The sequence below is a fragment of the Pseudonaja textilis genome, chromosome 2, assembly GCF_049901715.1.
Source record: "Pseudonaja textilis isolate UNSWEBS1 chromosome 2, rPseTex1.2, whole genome shotgun sequence".
NCBI lineage: Eukaryota > Metazoa > Chordata > Lepidosauria > Squamata > Elapidae > Pseudonaja > Pseudonaja textilis.
In genome coordinates, this window is record NC_141991.1 from 155,085,534 (window position 1) to 155,098,663 (window position 13,130).

A 13,130-nucleotide genomic window follows, 5' to 3' on the forward strand; every position below is an offset into this window, starting at 1 on the left:
CCCTGGAGCCTATAAGGGGCTGCCCCCATCCTGCCACTTGGGTATGCGCACAGGAGGCGGCACCTGACTTCTCCAGGAACTGCCTTGCCCTGCAGACCGAGGACACCAGGGGACAGGGTCGAGGTGGCAGGGCAGCCCCATGGGTCTAAGGCTGGGTGCAAGAACCAACACCATCCATGGCCCAGGTTTGCTGTTTGCATGTGCTGGCCTTATTATTTGAGGGAGGAACAAAGCCTTCAACCAGACATGTCAAACATAAGGAGCAGATTTGGCCTGTAGGGCTGTCCTGGAGATCACTGCTGCCACAGCCCACCCCATCCGGATGTCCCCCAGAGTGCTCACAGGAGGCAGTGAGTATATGGGGGCTGACAGTGTCCAGTAACAGCCTGCTGGCTGAGGGGCTCCACAGCATGTGCAGTGCAGGTGAGTCTGGGGCACTATGACTGCCAGCCTGGCCTTAAGCAGCAGGCAGAGGCAGATGCACAGGGGAGGAGGCACGTGATCTGGCCCGTTGGAAGTACTGCATGGCCACCCACCCATCTGCATGCTCCATCTCACTGTCTGTCTTTGCTTGCCAGTTGCCGTCACAGCTGGGATGGGGCAGGCAGCCCAGCAGCTGCCCAGTGCATCTGGTGGGCTAGATTGCGTGCCTCCCCCCTTTGTCTTTACGTTTCCCTGAAGCCAGTGCTGCCACCATGAAGTGAGGGGAGGCAGGTGACAGGGTGGAGGTGGAGTCATCCAACTTTGTCTTCTAACTCCGCTGCACATGTGGGACAAGTCTTCTGCCCACTGCTTCATTCGTGAAGGCCCCAGCAAATAGGAAAGGTGGGGAGCCCCAGAGGCAACTGGGGCACTGCAGGCTGTGCAGTGCAAGTGGGTGATGCTCCAGGCAGCAGGTGGAGGCACACAATCTGGCCTGCCAGATGTGTCAGGCAGCCACTGTGCAGCCACCTGCTCTGTTCCAGCTGTGGTGGCCATGGGCAAACATAGATGCTGGGGTTGGCATGAGGCAGCCCAGCCGGTCATCATCACCATCACACCCACCAACATGAGGCATGGACCCACCTGCATGTGAGGGCTGCAGAGCCTCAGCTGCCTCTTGGGGATGGGAGCTCCTGGCCTTTCCCATTTGCTGGGAAGTGGGTGGGTGGCAGGCTTGCTGGAGGATGAAATTTGATAGGGGTCAAGCATGCAGGGGCCACAGCATGGTGATGATGGCGACTAGCTGGGCTGCTTCACTGCAACCCACCTGCCTGTGTTCCTTCAGTGGATCGCACCTGCTTTGGTCCTGCTCCCTTCTGCCAGAGATGCCTCTATCCCCCGCCCAGCCCTGCCTGATCCCAACAGCCCCCCACAATGCAAGCAATGTCGAGCTGGCCACACCCAAGCTGGCCACACACCCCAGCCATCCTGCAGGGCAACCACAATGCTGATGCGGCCTTCAATGAAATTGAGTTTTGACACCCCTGTACTAAATCAAACATCACATGTACATTAAAATTGGGAGATAATTTATGCAAGATGTGTCAAATAATATTCACCTGCTAATTAGACATGCTCAGTTGCCTGTTTTGAATTCTGGGCTTTTTATGGATTCTTAGTATATTTTTCTTGTTTTTCAGTTTTGCCTTTCCTGTTTTCCAATTCAGTTATCTTTCCCATTATCCCCTTCAGTAAATGTTCCCTGGCTAGCCATTTCCTTTTGTAGCTGTTTTTATAGCTTGTATTCTTTCTTTTCCCACTCTGAAGACCCAGCTATTTTTTGCCTACATGTCTATTTTACATCCTGCCTTTAGACTACCATTTTTTTTCTTCCCATTATGGCAAAAAAAAATTTTTCTATTCAATAAATTTCCACTACACAGAAGATTTGACTGTCTCTGAAGATTCATCATACTGGTGCATATTTATCAAAATAAAACCCCATGTATTTCTATATACTCTGATAAATATTCACTTTTGGCTATATTGGATAGCATAAATTGAATCTTCATCTTCTCAAGAAATGTTTTTAACTACTGATCCCAGTGTTTTGGTGCAAAGTGAAAGACATCATGGGAAACATTGGATACAAACACAGCACATAATACCTATCATAACAAAAATACTAGTCCTGCCAATATTTGTTTTAGCCATCCAAAATTGGAAAGCCAATTAGTTAACCAACTCCAATTGCCCCACATATTTTCATACTTTTCTTCAGGAGTTTTAGCCACTTTCCTGATTCCTTGTGCAATATCCATTACTGCTTTATGATTATCATCTATCTATAAACAATGTTGGTGTAATTAAATTTTCCACATAGTCCTTCTTCACAAGCTAATGTGTAATCTTAGAACAATTTTATTTTGGATCATAGCTTCTCTGATTTGTCCTACCTCAATAGCCAGTAATTCTAGAGCTGGAGACTAAAACATATGAAGAATGGTTACAGGCACTAGGCATGATTAGTCTAGTAAAGAGAAGGACCAGGAGAGACATGATAGCAGTTTTCCAATATTTGAGGGGCTGCCACAGAGAGGAAGGGGTCAAGCTATTTTCTAAAGTGCCAGTAGGCCAGACAAGGAATAATGGATGGAAACTGAACAAGGAGAGATTTAACCTGGAAGTAAGGAGAAATTTTCTGACAGTGAGAACAATCAACCAATCGATCAACCACCTTGCCCTCAGAAGTTGTGGGAGCTTCATCACTTGAGGCTTTCAAGAAGAGATTGGACTGCCATTTGTCAGAAATGGTATAGGGTCTGCTTTAGTGGGAGGTTGAACTAGATGACCTACAAGATCTCTTCCAATCTAATTTAATCTGATCATTTGTTAAGTGACCTGTTGTATTTCAAGGACTATCTATATGCTATTATTCTATCTGTGTACCATATACCCTTCTAACTTTGTTCTGGGGCTTTAGCTGTATCTCTCTTTTCCCTATATTTCTTATATGAGGAGATCTGTATGTCATTATCCTTTCCATTTTCTAGTAAAAAACTACCCCAGGGTAGCAGATTCCAGCCCAATCTAGGGGCAGTGCTCAGTATGTCCTTGATTCATATCCAGTATTGACATTTTCTTGCTGGCTGTCCCTTAGGAAAAGGTCCTTCCAATTGCCATCCCATCCGATTGGTGCTATGGTCGTATTTTATCCTCCATATGGGATAGGCATAGCCTACAGGGTTGCTCCTACACATCTAAATACCTTTTCTTTGTACATTTATCCCTTGGCCACTTGTAAATTTTCTAGTATTCAGTGAATTCTGAGGTTAATGTTGCCAACCCCAGGTTCATTCTGTTAACTGTTTTACTATCCTTTCCTTATTCTGCTTTCTGCATAGGCATCCCAATCTTAACTTATTTGATATATAAGACCATTGTTTTTGAGTGTGTGTTATTTTAAGTTGGGTACAGTTTACAGGGACTCTCATGATTGGTATCTGGTCATACGTTTGAGTCCAGATACATTAGCTTCTCCCCAACATTTGATCTCCTTTACTTCTGTTTAAACAATAGAAGCCAGTTGGAATATTACTTAACTCCCACATATGTTGGTTTGTATCCATCCAATTACTGGTGTGATTCCTTAGAGTCAGAGAGAAGAAAATATGGGCTCAGAGGCACTACTCTCATAGACCACTGAGCTATCAAAGGCCTACCACACACCCAACACTTAGTTAAATTGAATTTTATGCACTTGCCTGCAAATTTTTCCTTCATTTCCCAGACTGTTCTGGTGTATTATCTTCAGGAATATTAGAATTAGAATCTACTCCCTCATAACTATTACCTGGTGTTTCACACCCATAAATTGATCCACAATAACAGCAATGATAACAGCAACCACACTGTCAATAAGAAAAGCCACACATTATCACCTAATTCTTACAATTTGCAAATCCATGGTTTTAGTTTCTACTGTTTCCCCCAAAATAAGACCCAACCGGAAAATAAGTCCTGGCATGATTTTTAGTGTGTTCCTAATATAAGCTCTACCCCCCAAAAAATCCCCAGTTAACATTGTCAATGCTGGGGATGGGGTGGCCAGCACAGGAGGCAGTGAGCATGCAGGGACTGATTGTGCCCAGCAGCAGCCATAGCCTTCACAGCGCAGGTGGGTCCAAATGCTGCGATCACCAGGCAGCAGCTGTGGGAGGCATAAGGGGGAACTACACGATCTGGATGTGTCATTTGACCTCTTGTTCCATCATGGCTGTGGGCAAGCAAAGACAGACGGAATGATGGGGCAGGCAGCTGTGCAGTCCATTTGGCGGGCTGGATTGCATGCCTCCCCTGCCTCTGCGTCCTGTCTGCTAGTGGTGTCGCCATGAGGATGGGCCTCCCGCAGCCACCCGCCCATTCCATCCCACTGTCTCTTTCCTTGTACCTCCCTCATGCCTCTGCCTCCACCTGCTGCTTAGAAGGCCAGCCGGGTGGTCACAGTGATCGAACTCAGCTGTGCAACCCCAGTGTGCTGGCTAAGGAGCCAGTGGGCTGCAGCTGCTACCAGACATCGTTGGCATATTTTCAGGGAAACACAGTAATGGTGTGACATCTTTCTCGGTAGGCTTTACTTGTAACAAACCACTTTTATTTCTCTCATGTATGTTCAAGAAAATAAAACTCTTGAAATAATTAACAATTCAAAAGGAACCTTTTATTGAAGGAAAGGGATTGCAAGATAAAGGAAGCAGGATCTAAAGTTTCCTGGGCAATTCAGTTAGGATAAAGCAGTTAGAAACCCCTCCCTTCAGTCCAATGTTGAATAAGCCAATCCACAGGTGCAAAGTTATTTTGAGAAGTGCAGGCTGAGAAGGTGATAAGAAGTTGTTCCCAGGCATCTCTTGCTGGAGGCTTTGGAACTGAGATAAAACAGATGGCCCTCCCTCCTTACATTTCCAAGGAGGTAAATCAAAGTACAGGATACATAGGCATCAGGAAAATGGCTATAAACTAAAGAATGCACCCAGCCCCCCCCCCATCAGAATGGCAGCATCCCAGATCTATGGGATCTGACACATGAATCACCAACAACACTTTTGTTCTTTGTCTGGGGTCACCCGAAATTCTAATAGAAATGTTTGAAATAGATGGGGGGGTTCTGTTCCACCACCCATTCAAGTCTTTTTAAAGATGGTTTTCAGTCCTTGTTTTCAGTCCCAACTTCTTTCAGGTTCAGTCACCACCTTCGCTCATGTGTAATAAGTCCAACACTTCTCAGTTGTCCAGACAACACATTCAGTAGTCAGTAGAGGTTCCTCCTTCCATTTACGAATCAACACCCACTGATCTTATGGACTGGAAATTCCAAAGGAACTGTTCGTGCCACCAAGCCTTCATGTCGAAGAGAAGACAAAAAACCCAATACTTGTTCACATATCTTTTTATGAACAGATCAGGTATTTCAGGTAGAATGCCCCCACCTTCCGTACTTGGCAATGGATAATCAAAACACGAATTCATCCTACATCAGCCCTTAGTTTTAGCTCTAATCCTAAATAGGGCTAAGGGCAATATTTTATTGGTCCAGGGCATCCTAGCTAATTTCTTTAACTGATTTTTCAAAGTTTGGCTCCCTCATTCTGCTTTTTCCAGAACTTGAAGGGTGCCAGGATGTGTGGTGTTTTTACCCAATCCCCAAAGAGTCCATATATATGAGCCAGCAAGGTGCTGCTGTTGCCAAACAAAAGCCAATACAGTCTTGCAACAACAGAAGATATCAAGATCACATGAAGTGTTATTACTGCTTTATACTGCACTAGTAAGACCTCACTTGGAATAATGAGTCCAGCTTTAGTCAGCAGGATTAAAAAAAAGATGTCGAGACTGTAGAATGGGAGAAGAGAAGAGCAACATAAATGATTAGGGGGCTGGAGGTTAAAATGTACAGTAAATAGTTTTGGGAATTAGTTATGCCTAGTCTAATAAAAGATGAAATAGGAGGTGATATGATAGCAATCTTCCAATATTTGAGAGGCTGACAAAGAGAAGAGACATTCTACCTATTCTCTGAAATACCTGAGGGCAGCACAAAAAGTATTGGATGAAAACTTATCAAAGAGAGATCTAACAGAATTAAGGGAAGTTCCTATTTGTGAGAACAATCAGTGGAAGGCTTGCCTGGAGAAGTTGTGGATGTCTGGTTTTTTCTCTTTTAAGTCACTAATAAATCTAATCTGCTTTAGCAATTGTGGTTGATTAGATACTGCCACCACCAGGATTTTAAGGAACAAAGTTTCAAGGTGACAAAAATGTAAAAATAGAACACATCAGAATGCTAAAAAAAGGTTTCCTCTCTCTGTGCTTCTGATTGGAAATTTTCCTTATGGATATTTTCCTTATAGTTGTTTCACTAAACTCTTCCTGCTTTACCTACAAAATTCTTTTTAAAAGAACATTTAAAATTATTATAAGCTGTTACATGCTAAGTCTGACATGCTGTCCCCACTTCTATATAGCTGACTGTGATCTCTATTTCTCCCTACCCCCTTTTTATCTTTTAATAGGATAATCATGAGGAAGATTATTTTCTCTATGTGGCTTACAGTGATGAAAGTGTTTATGGCAAGTGATTCTATGCATTGCTAGCCTTACAGATGGATTGGACTGAAAAAGTTATTATGGAAGGAATTTGTGTCCAGCAAAAGTAGGAAACAGGCAAAAAGGCTGGATGACAAACCATGTATTTCATGTCATTGTTTCTTGCACCTTTTAATAAATTACTATTTTATTCAATCATAAGAAAAGAACAAGGGTTTTAAAACCATCTGATGGTTGGTGCTTTGTCATATTCCATCAACTTCCATTCTCATAACTGACATGTCAAGTTTACTATGAGGGAATAAGGAAAACACAGGAGTGGGTAAGAAATTCCTTAGCAATATAATATATTCTTTTTCCATGCCAAGTCAGTCAAAAGATTGAATAGCAAGTTATTCAATCTCAATTGGCCTTTCCTTCAACACCCCACAGTTAATGTTCTTTATTTTAATATATTTATTTTCCTGACCTGTCTACCCATCAAATGCATGAAAGAGCATAACATCAATGATTGTTTTCTAACATCATTATAATAATTACAATCCCTTGTTCTTAATTCAGTTCATATATTGCACTAGTAGTCTGGTTAACAGAATCATGTTAACGCTTCTTTTTATCAAGAAAGTTGTGCATAAATAGTAGTTACCTAGTTAGTTCAATTGAACTTCAACAAGTATATAACACATTCTTTCTCAATATAATCAGAATTTGGACTTTGGTATTCAGTTTCACTAATTGCATGAATGTTCTGTGATGTTCTGTGTCTTTGCTTTGTTAGTAAAGGCTATTCCCATGTAGATCATGGTTACAGCAGCTGAAACTGCATTATGAAACCCTATGACTGAAACCCTCTGAAGTTAACTTTTACCCACAGCCTTGCTAAAATATATATTCTGCAACTTCTTATGAAATAATCCTTTTTATGATAACAATCTTCCATATACTTCTCTACTTGTGCTTAATCATAATCTTTAAAAGGAAATATTTTACTCAACTAAGCAAAGCAGTTTCCAAAACAACTGATAGTTGTATTTCCTGTATATAATGGCAAGTAAAAATAAAAATTATGACATTTTATACTGTGTCTTATGCTTCTTAGTTTTAGGGTAACTTGGAAAATATTAAAATATTATATCTGTATATAAAATTAGAGAAATTGACTCACTCTTAGCCTCTGTTTTTCCTACTTTGAAGTGTCGTTCTAATAATTTTTGGAAATAACAAAGGAATCCATGAAATGGACTGAAGTGCTGTTTTAGGAGTGTGGCATAGCTGAGAGAACTTTTAGGATGAAAACTGCTAGAAGGAATTACTGGAATATGCTACCCCAATAGCCAGACAATGAGGACTAAGCTTTCTTTGTTTTGTTCGGAATAAAATAAAACTGGATACCACTGTTACAATTAATTCTATTCTAATGCTGAATTCATTCCCTATGTTGCTACTAATCATTAAAGGATGCTAATAAAATTTCAGTTTACTCATTGATACACGTAAAATACTCTATAAGTTTTAATTGCTTTGTGCCATTTTTCATTATTGCTTAGCTTCAACTTATAAAAGATAGTGCTATGTATTATTTTTCTGTGATGAACCAAGACAGCTTTAGATTTTTGTAAGAATTTTGTTAGTCAAATAAATACACACTTGAAAATCTGAAATGGAAGTCTGGAATTATGTTTAATAATACAGCTAACTTGGGCTACAACTACACATAAGGTACATTAAAGAACACAATTTTTGTATAATTTTTCCTAAAACTGATAGATTTGGGCCATTAGCACAGATGATTGATTGATCAATTCAATGTATATACTCAATGTAATACCATCTTACCATAACAACTCTGCTAATAACATGTAAAACAGCATACAAAATGACAACAAAAACCAATCAAGAGTTAAAAGTCTATAATAATAACTGAGGTAAAATCCAATTTAATAAACTAAGAAAATCCTGTGGACTCCAACTAACCTGAGCCACATTCTCAGGAATACTTCCAAATCTTTAAAACTTCAAAAAAGATGGTATGGTCAGGACCAATCTAATCTCAGGATATATGTTCCAAAGGATAGGGACTGCAATAGAAAAATCCTTTCCTACAAGATACACCTGTAAATCCCCGTGTTGCTACATTTTGGACACTTCCAATAGAAGCTTCCAGACATTTTTCAAGGATAGACATATATAGAACATGTTGTAGTAATATCCCTAGGAACATGACCAATACATTCCTCCTGATCTAAGAAAGGGACCAAATGACACACAAGACAAAGTTGTGCAAATATTCTTTTAGCTACAGCTGCCACCAGTTCCTTGAACAGGAGTTAGGATTCCAGGAGGACCCCAAATTGTGCACTGGATTGCTTTGGAATAGTGCAACACCATCCAGAACTAAAGATTAAAAACCATAAGATCCAGGAAGCCCGAAAACCCAAAGCCACTTAATCTTGCTAGGATTATATTGTAATGACCTTAGAGACAGACGGGAGAGCCTTCTGGCAATTGCTCCCCCAATCGGGGGCCCTGGGCTGCTCCTGCCTGTTGAACTGGCCCAGGTTGATTTATGAGACAGCTGCCTGGGCTCTCACAGCTGTGGTTGCCTCCCCTTTTCCCCTCTCATACCTTTGATCAGGCTGGATTCCTCTGACAGCTTCAGAAGATTTATGGCTTGAGCTAATAATTCTTCTTTTGTTCCTCTTGCCACACTTCTTCTCCCTGATGCCATCGAGTAGTGGTCACCCCTGGAGGGGATTCTTCCTCCGGTTCCTTCCAGCTGACCCCCAGGGACCATTTAGGTTTTACAGCAGGCTTCTCATCAAGATGTAGCCCGGCTAGTAGCTCGGCCTCCCCTGAAGCATCTAGAAGCAGGTAAACTGGTCTTCCAGTGGCTCCCAAATCCTCTTGGTCACTGACTGGACTGGTCATTGTTTTCAGACCCCCTCAGAAGAAAAAGTATTAATTTTCCAGGTGGGTTGGTAAACTGAGATTCAGAATAATATCAGCTGGTGCTCCATTTAAAATCCAAGAAAGAAACACTTATACTCCATTAATTAGAGAAAAGATATCTTTTACTGGAAATCAACTGGTAGCATCAAAAAAATTCTGAATCTGAAGAATTGAGTGAGAAAATCACATACACAAAGTGATGGCAATGGTTCAAATTATCCATCTAATTAAAGTAGTGAGTAATATCAAGTGGGCATCTTCAGGTGGTGATGCAGGCATCTGTCCATTGACCGTGGCCTATTTTGATAAAGAGGTGCACTTGCGCATAGCACAGGAAAGAAGCATAAACAAGAAACTCCCCCTCCAACTTATAGTTATTTGAAAAATCTCCAGCTCACTTCCCACAACTATTTCACCCCTCCCCCCGCATTACTTATGACAGCCGAAAGATGCAAAGCAAAGGAAAGAAATCTTGAAGGCTGACACACACGGCGGCTGCAGGCATTCATGACAAGGGCGACTGGGGTCTGGTGGGGAGCCCAGTGTCAACAATGGCTCAGCCCTGGCTTGCCTTCCCTGACATCCAGCCATGGGAGGAAGGTAAAGTCATGGCCATGGGATGATGAAAGAGGCGGTCATGAGGGAGGAAATGGGGAGATTAAGGGCTGGAGCCTCTGAAAGGGGAAATGGGGTGATGCAGGATTAGGCCAGGCCTTTGACAGATTAGGCCACACCTGTCTGGGCAGAAAATAGGTAGATAGGTTAAGGAAGGAAGAAAGAGAGAGAGAGAGAGAGAGAGAGAGAGAGAGAGAGAAAAGAGAGGGAAAGAAAGATATAAAAAAGAAAGAAAAGAAAGGGAAAGAAAGGGAAAGAGAGAGAGAAAGACAGAAGGAACAGACAAGAAAGTAAAGAAAGAAAAGGGGAAAGAGAAAGGAAGAAAGGGGATAGACATAGAAAGAGGGGGATGGAAGAAAGAGAGAAAGAAAGAGAGACAGAGAAAGAGAGAGAGAAAGAGGGAATGAGAAAGAAAGAAAGAAAGAAAGAAAGAAAGAAAGAAAGAAAGAAAGAAAGGAGGGAGGGAGGAGAAAGTGAATGGGATGTGGAGGGAGGGAGGGAGAGAGAAAGAGAAAGAAGGAAAGAGAAAGAAAAAGCGAGAGAGGTAGAGAGAAAGAAAAGAGGGAGGGAGGAGAAAGTGAATGGGATATGGAGGGAGGGATGTAGAGAGAGAAAGGGAAAGAGAGAGAGAAAGAGAGAGAAGGAAGAGACAAAGGAAAGAGAAAAGGGAAAGAAAATGGGAGGAAGGAAGAAAAAGGATAGACAAAGAAAGAGGGGGAATGGAAGGAAGGGACAGAAATTAAAAAAAAAAGAGAGAGAGAGAGAGAGGGAGGGAGGGAGGGAGGGAGGGAGAAAGTGAATGAGATATCTAGTCCAACCACCTGCTCCAGGCAGGGTTAGAAGGGAGAGAGAGAGCGTGTGTGTGTGTGTAGCTGTCAAAACTCCAAAAACAGGTCAAGTAGCTCTGGGGAGACCAGTCATAAATTAGAACACTTATTAAGCAACTGGCCATTAAGCGAGGATCACTTATATTTGGTTTGCCAGTCACATGGACACCTGGCCATGCCCACCCAGTCACATGACCTCCTAACCACACCCACCCAGTCACATGTCCCCCAATCCATGCCCTCCTGGTCACGTGTCCACCAAGCCATGCCCATCCAACAAGGCACGGCCACCCAGTCACATGACCACCAAGCCACACCCACAAATTAGGCCACATCCACAGAACCAGTTGTTAAAAAATTTGAATCCCAGTTCTGGGTGAGGGGAACTGAGGATGAGTTTGTAGCACCAAGCGGGTGGTGAACTGAAAAAGTTTGGGAACCACTGCTCTACGAGGTACTCTGTGGAGCCTATAGATATGCTTCACGAACAGTTTTGCCAGCTTTTTTGCTGATGGTACTCCTTTACAAGCTGTAAAGTGGGCTTGCTTAGAGAGTAAGTTGATAACAGTCCAAATAACTGTATTCCCTCCACTCTCAGGTAATTCTATGATAAAGTCCATCGCGATTTCTTCCCATGGCTTTGTTGGTTCTGCTACTTGTTGAAAGAACCCAGGGAGTTTTCCAGTTTTGTGTTTCATTGTGGCACAAATTGAACACCTTTTCACATAGTCTCAAACATCAAGTTTCACTTTTGGCCACCAGAAAAGCCTTCTGACTAAATGCAGGGTTTTTAAGAACTCAAAGTGTCCCTCCCAACCTTGAGTCATGGTTACGCTTCAGTACCATTAGTCTTAGATTATTGGGTATATAAAGTTTTGTCCCTTTCCAAGCCAATCCCTCATTCATTGTCAAGTCGGTTTGATGCTCCTCAAACCAAGGATTGGTCAAAAGGACTGCTTTCAGCTCAGTTGTCAGTGTCAGCCTTCAAGATCTTCTACTATTGCTTTGCATCTTTTGGCTGCCATAAGTAAGGGGGGGGGAGGGGCTAAAGTCTGGGAAGCAAGCTGGAGGTGTTACATTCTAGTGTTGTATAAAATGAGGAGGGGGGAGTATAAATTTTTGCTTAGGTTTCTATTTCTCACTTAGCTTTCTTTTTTCTGCGCAGCTGCAAACCTTTATCAAAATATGCCAAGGTCAACGAACAGAGGTCTCATCACCACCTGAAGATGTCCATATGATCATATACACAACTTTTAATTGGAAGAATCATTTGAACTATTGGGGGTGGGAACAATTCCATCACTTTGTATATGTGATTTGCGCGCCTAATTCCTCAGATTCAGAATTCTATGGTTGCTACCACTTCATTTTCAGTAAAAGATATCTTTTCTCTAATCCAAGGAGTCTTAAGTATTTCTTTCTTGAATTTTGAATGGAGCACCACTTGACATTATTCTGAATCTCACTCTACCAGCCCACCTGGAGAAAATATCCAGTTTCTTCTGAGGGGGTCTGAACATCATGTCATCTCCAGCTAGGGACCAGGAAGACCTGGGTGCCATTGGAGGGCAAGATTCCTTGTTGTTACCGGAGGTACGGGAAGCTGAATTGTTAGCAGAGCTCAATCTGGAAGAGATCCCAGCTGTGAAGCCCAGATGGTCATTGGGAGTTGGTTGGAAGGATCCGGAGGAGGCTCCCCCCCCTGGAATCACCATCACCTGACAGCGTGGAAGAGAGGAGCCATGGCAAGAGAGGGAAAAGAGAGATCTTTTACTGGACCAAGCCAGGCAACTCCTCAATGAAGCTTTTGGACAACCTCACGCTGCACAAAGGTATGAGGGAGAAGGGGGATCAGCCCCAGCCAGAAGAAGCCGAGCAGCCCCCACCCCCATAAATCAACCCGAGCCAGTGCAACAGCCAGCAGCAGCCCCGGGGGCCCCAGCAGGAGGTGAAATTCCTAGAAGGCGTAGAGCTCCCAAGTTGCCTCCATTAGAAGTAAAATATGGGGGAAATCCCAAAGACTTGGGGTTTTTCTTAGCACAAGTTTGGAGCTATATGGAAGAATACGGGGAGGAATTCTCCTCAGAAGCAGCCAAAACGGGATGTGTTACCAGGGCTCTGGAGGGAATAGCTGCAGAGTGGATGGTGACTTTGCATAATGATAACGCCCCCCAGCTGTTGAATTATAACCTGTTCATGACTGTGCTGAGGGCA

The 13,130-nt window shown here is 42.7% G+C and overlaps 1 protein-coding gene across 1 annotated transcript in view; it reads left to right on the plus strand.

Annotated features, from left to right (window-relative positions):
• GABARAPL1 (GABA type A receptor associated protein like 1) overlaps positions 1–8,186 on the plus strand; it is a 52,366-nt gene extending 44,180 nt beyond the window's left edge. The window contains exon 4 of the mRNA XM_026713257.2: positions 6,492–8,186. Coding sequence (XP_026569042.1) covers positions 6,492–6,557 — 66 coding nt within the window. The 3' untranslated portion in view covers positions 6,558–8,186. The remainder of the gene's footprint in view (positions 1–6,491) is intronic.
• Positions 8,187–13,130: the final 4,944 nt, after the last annotated feature.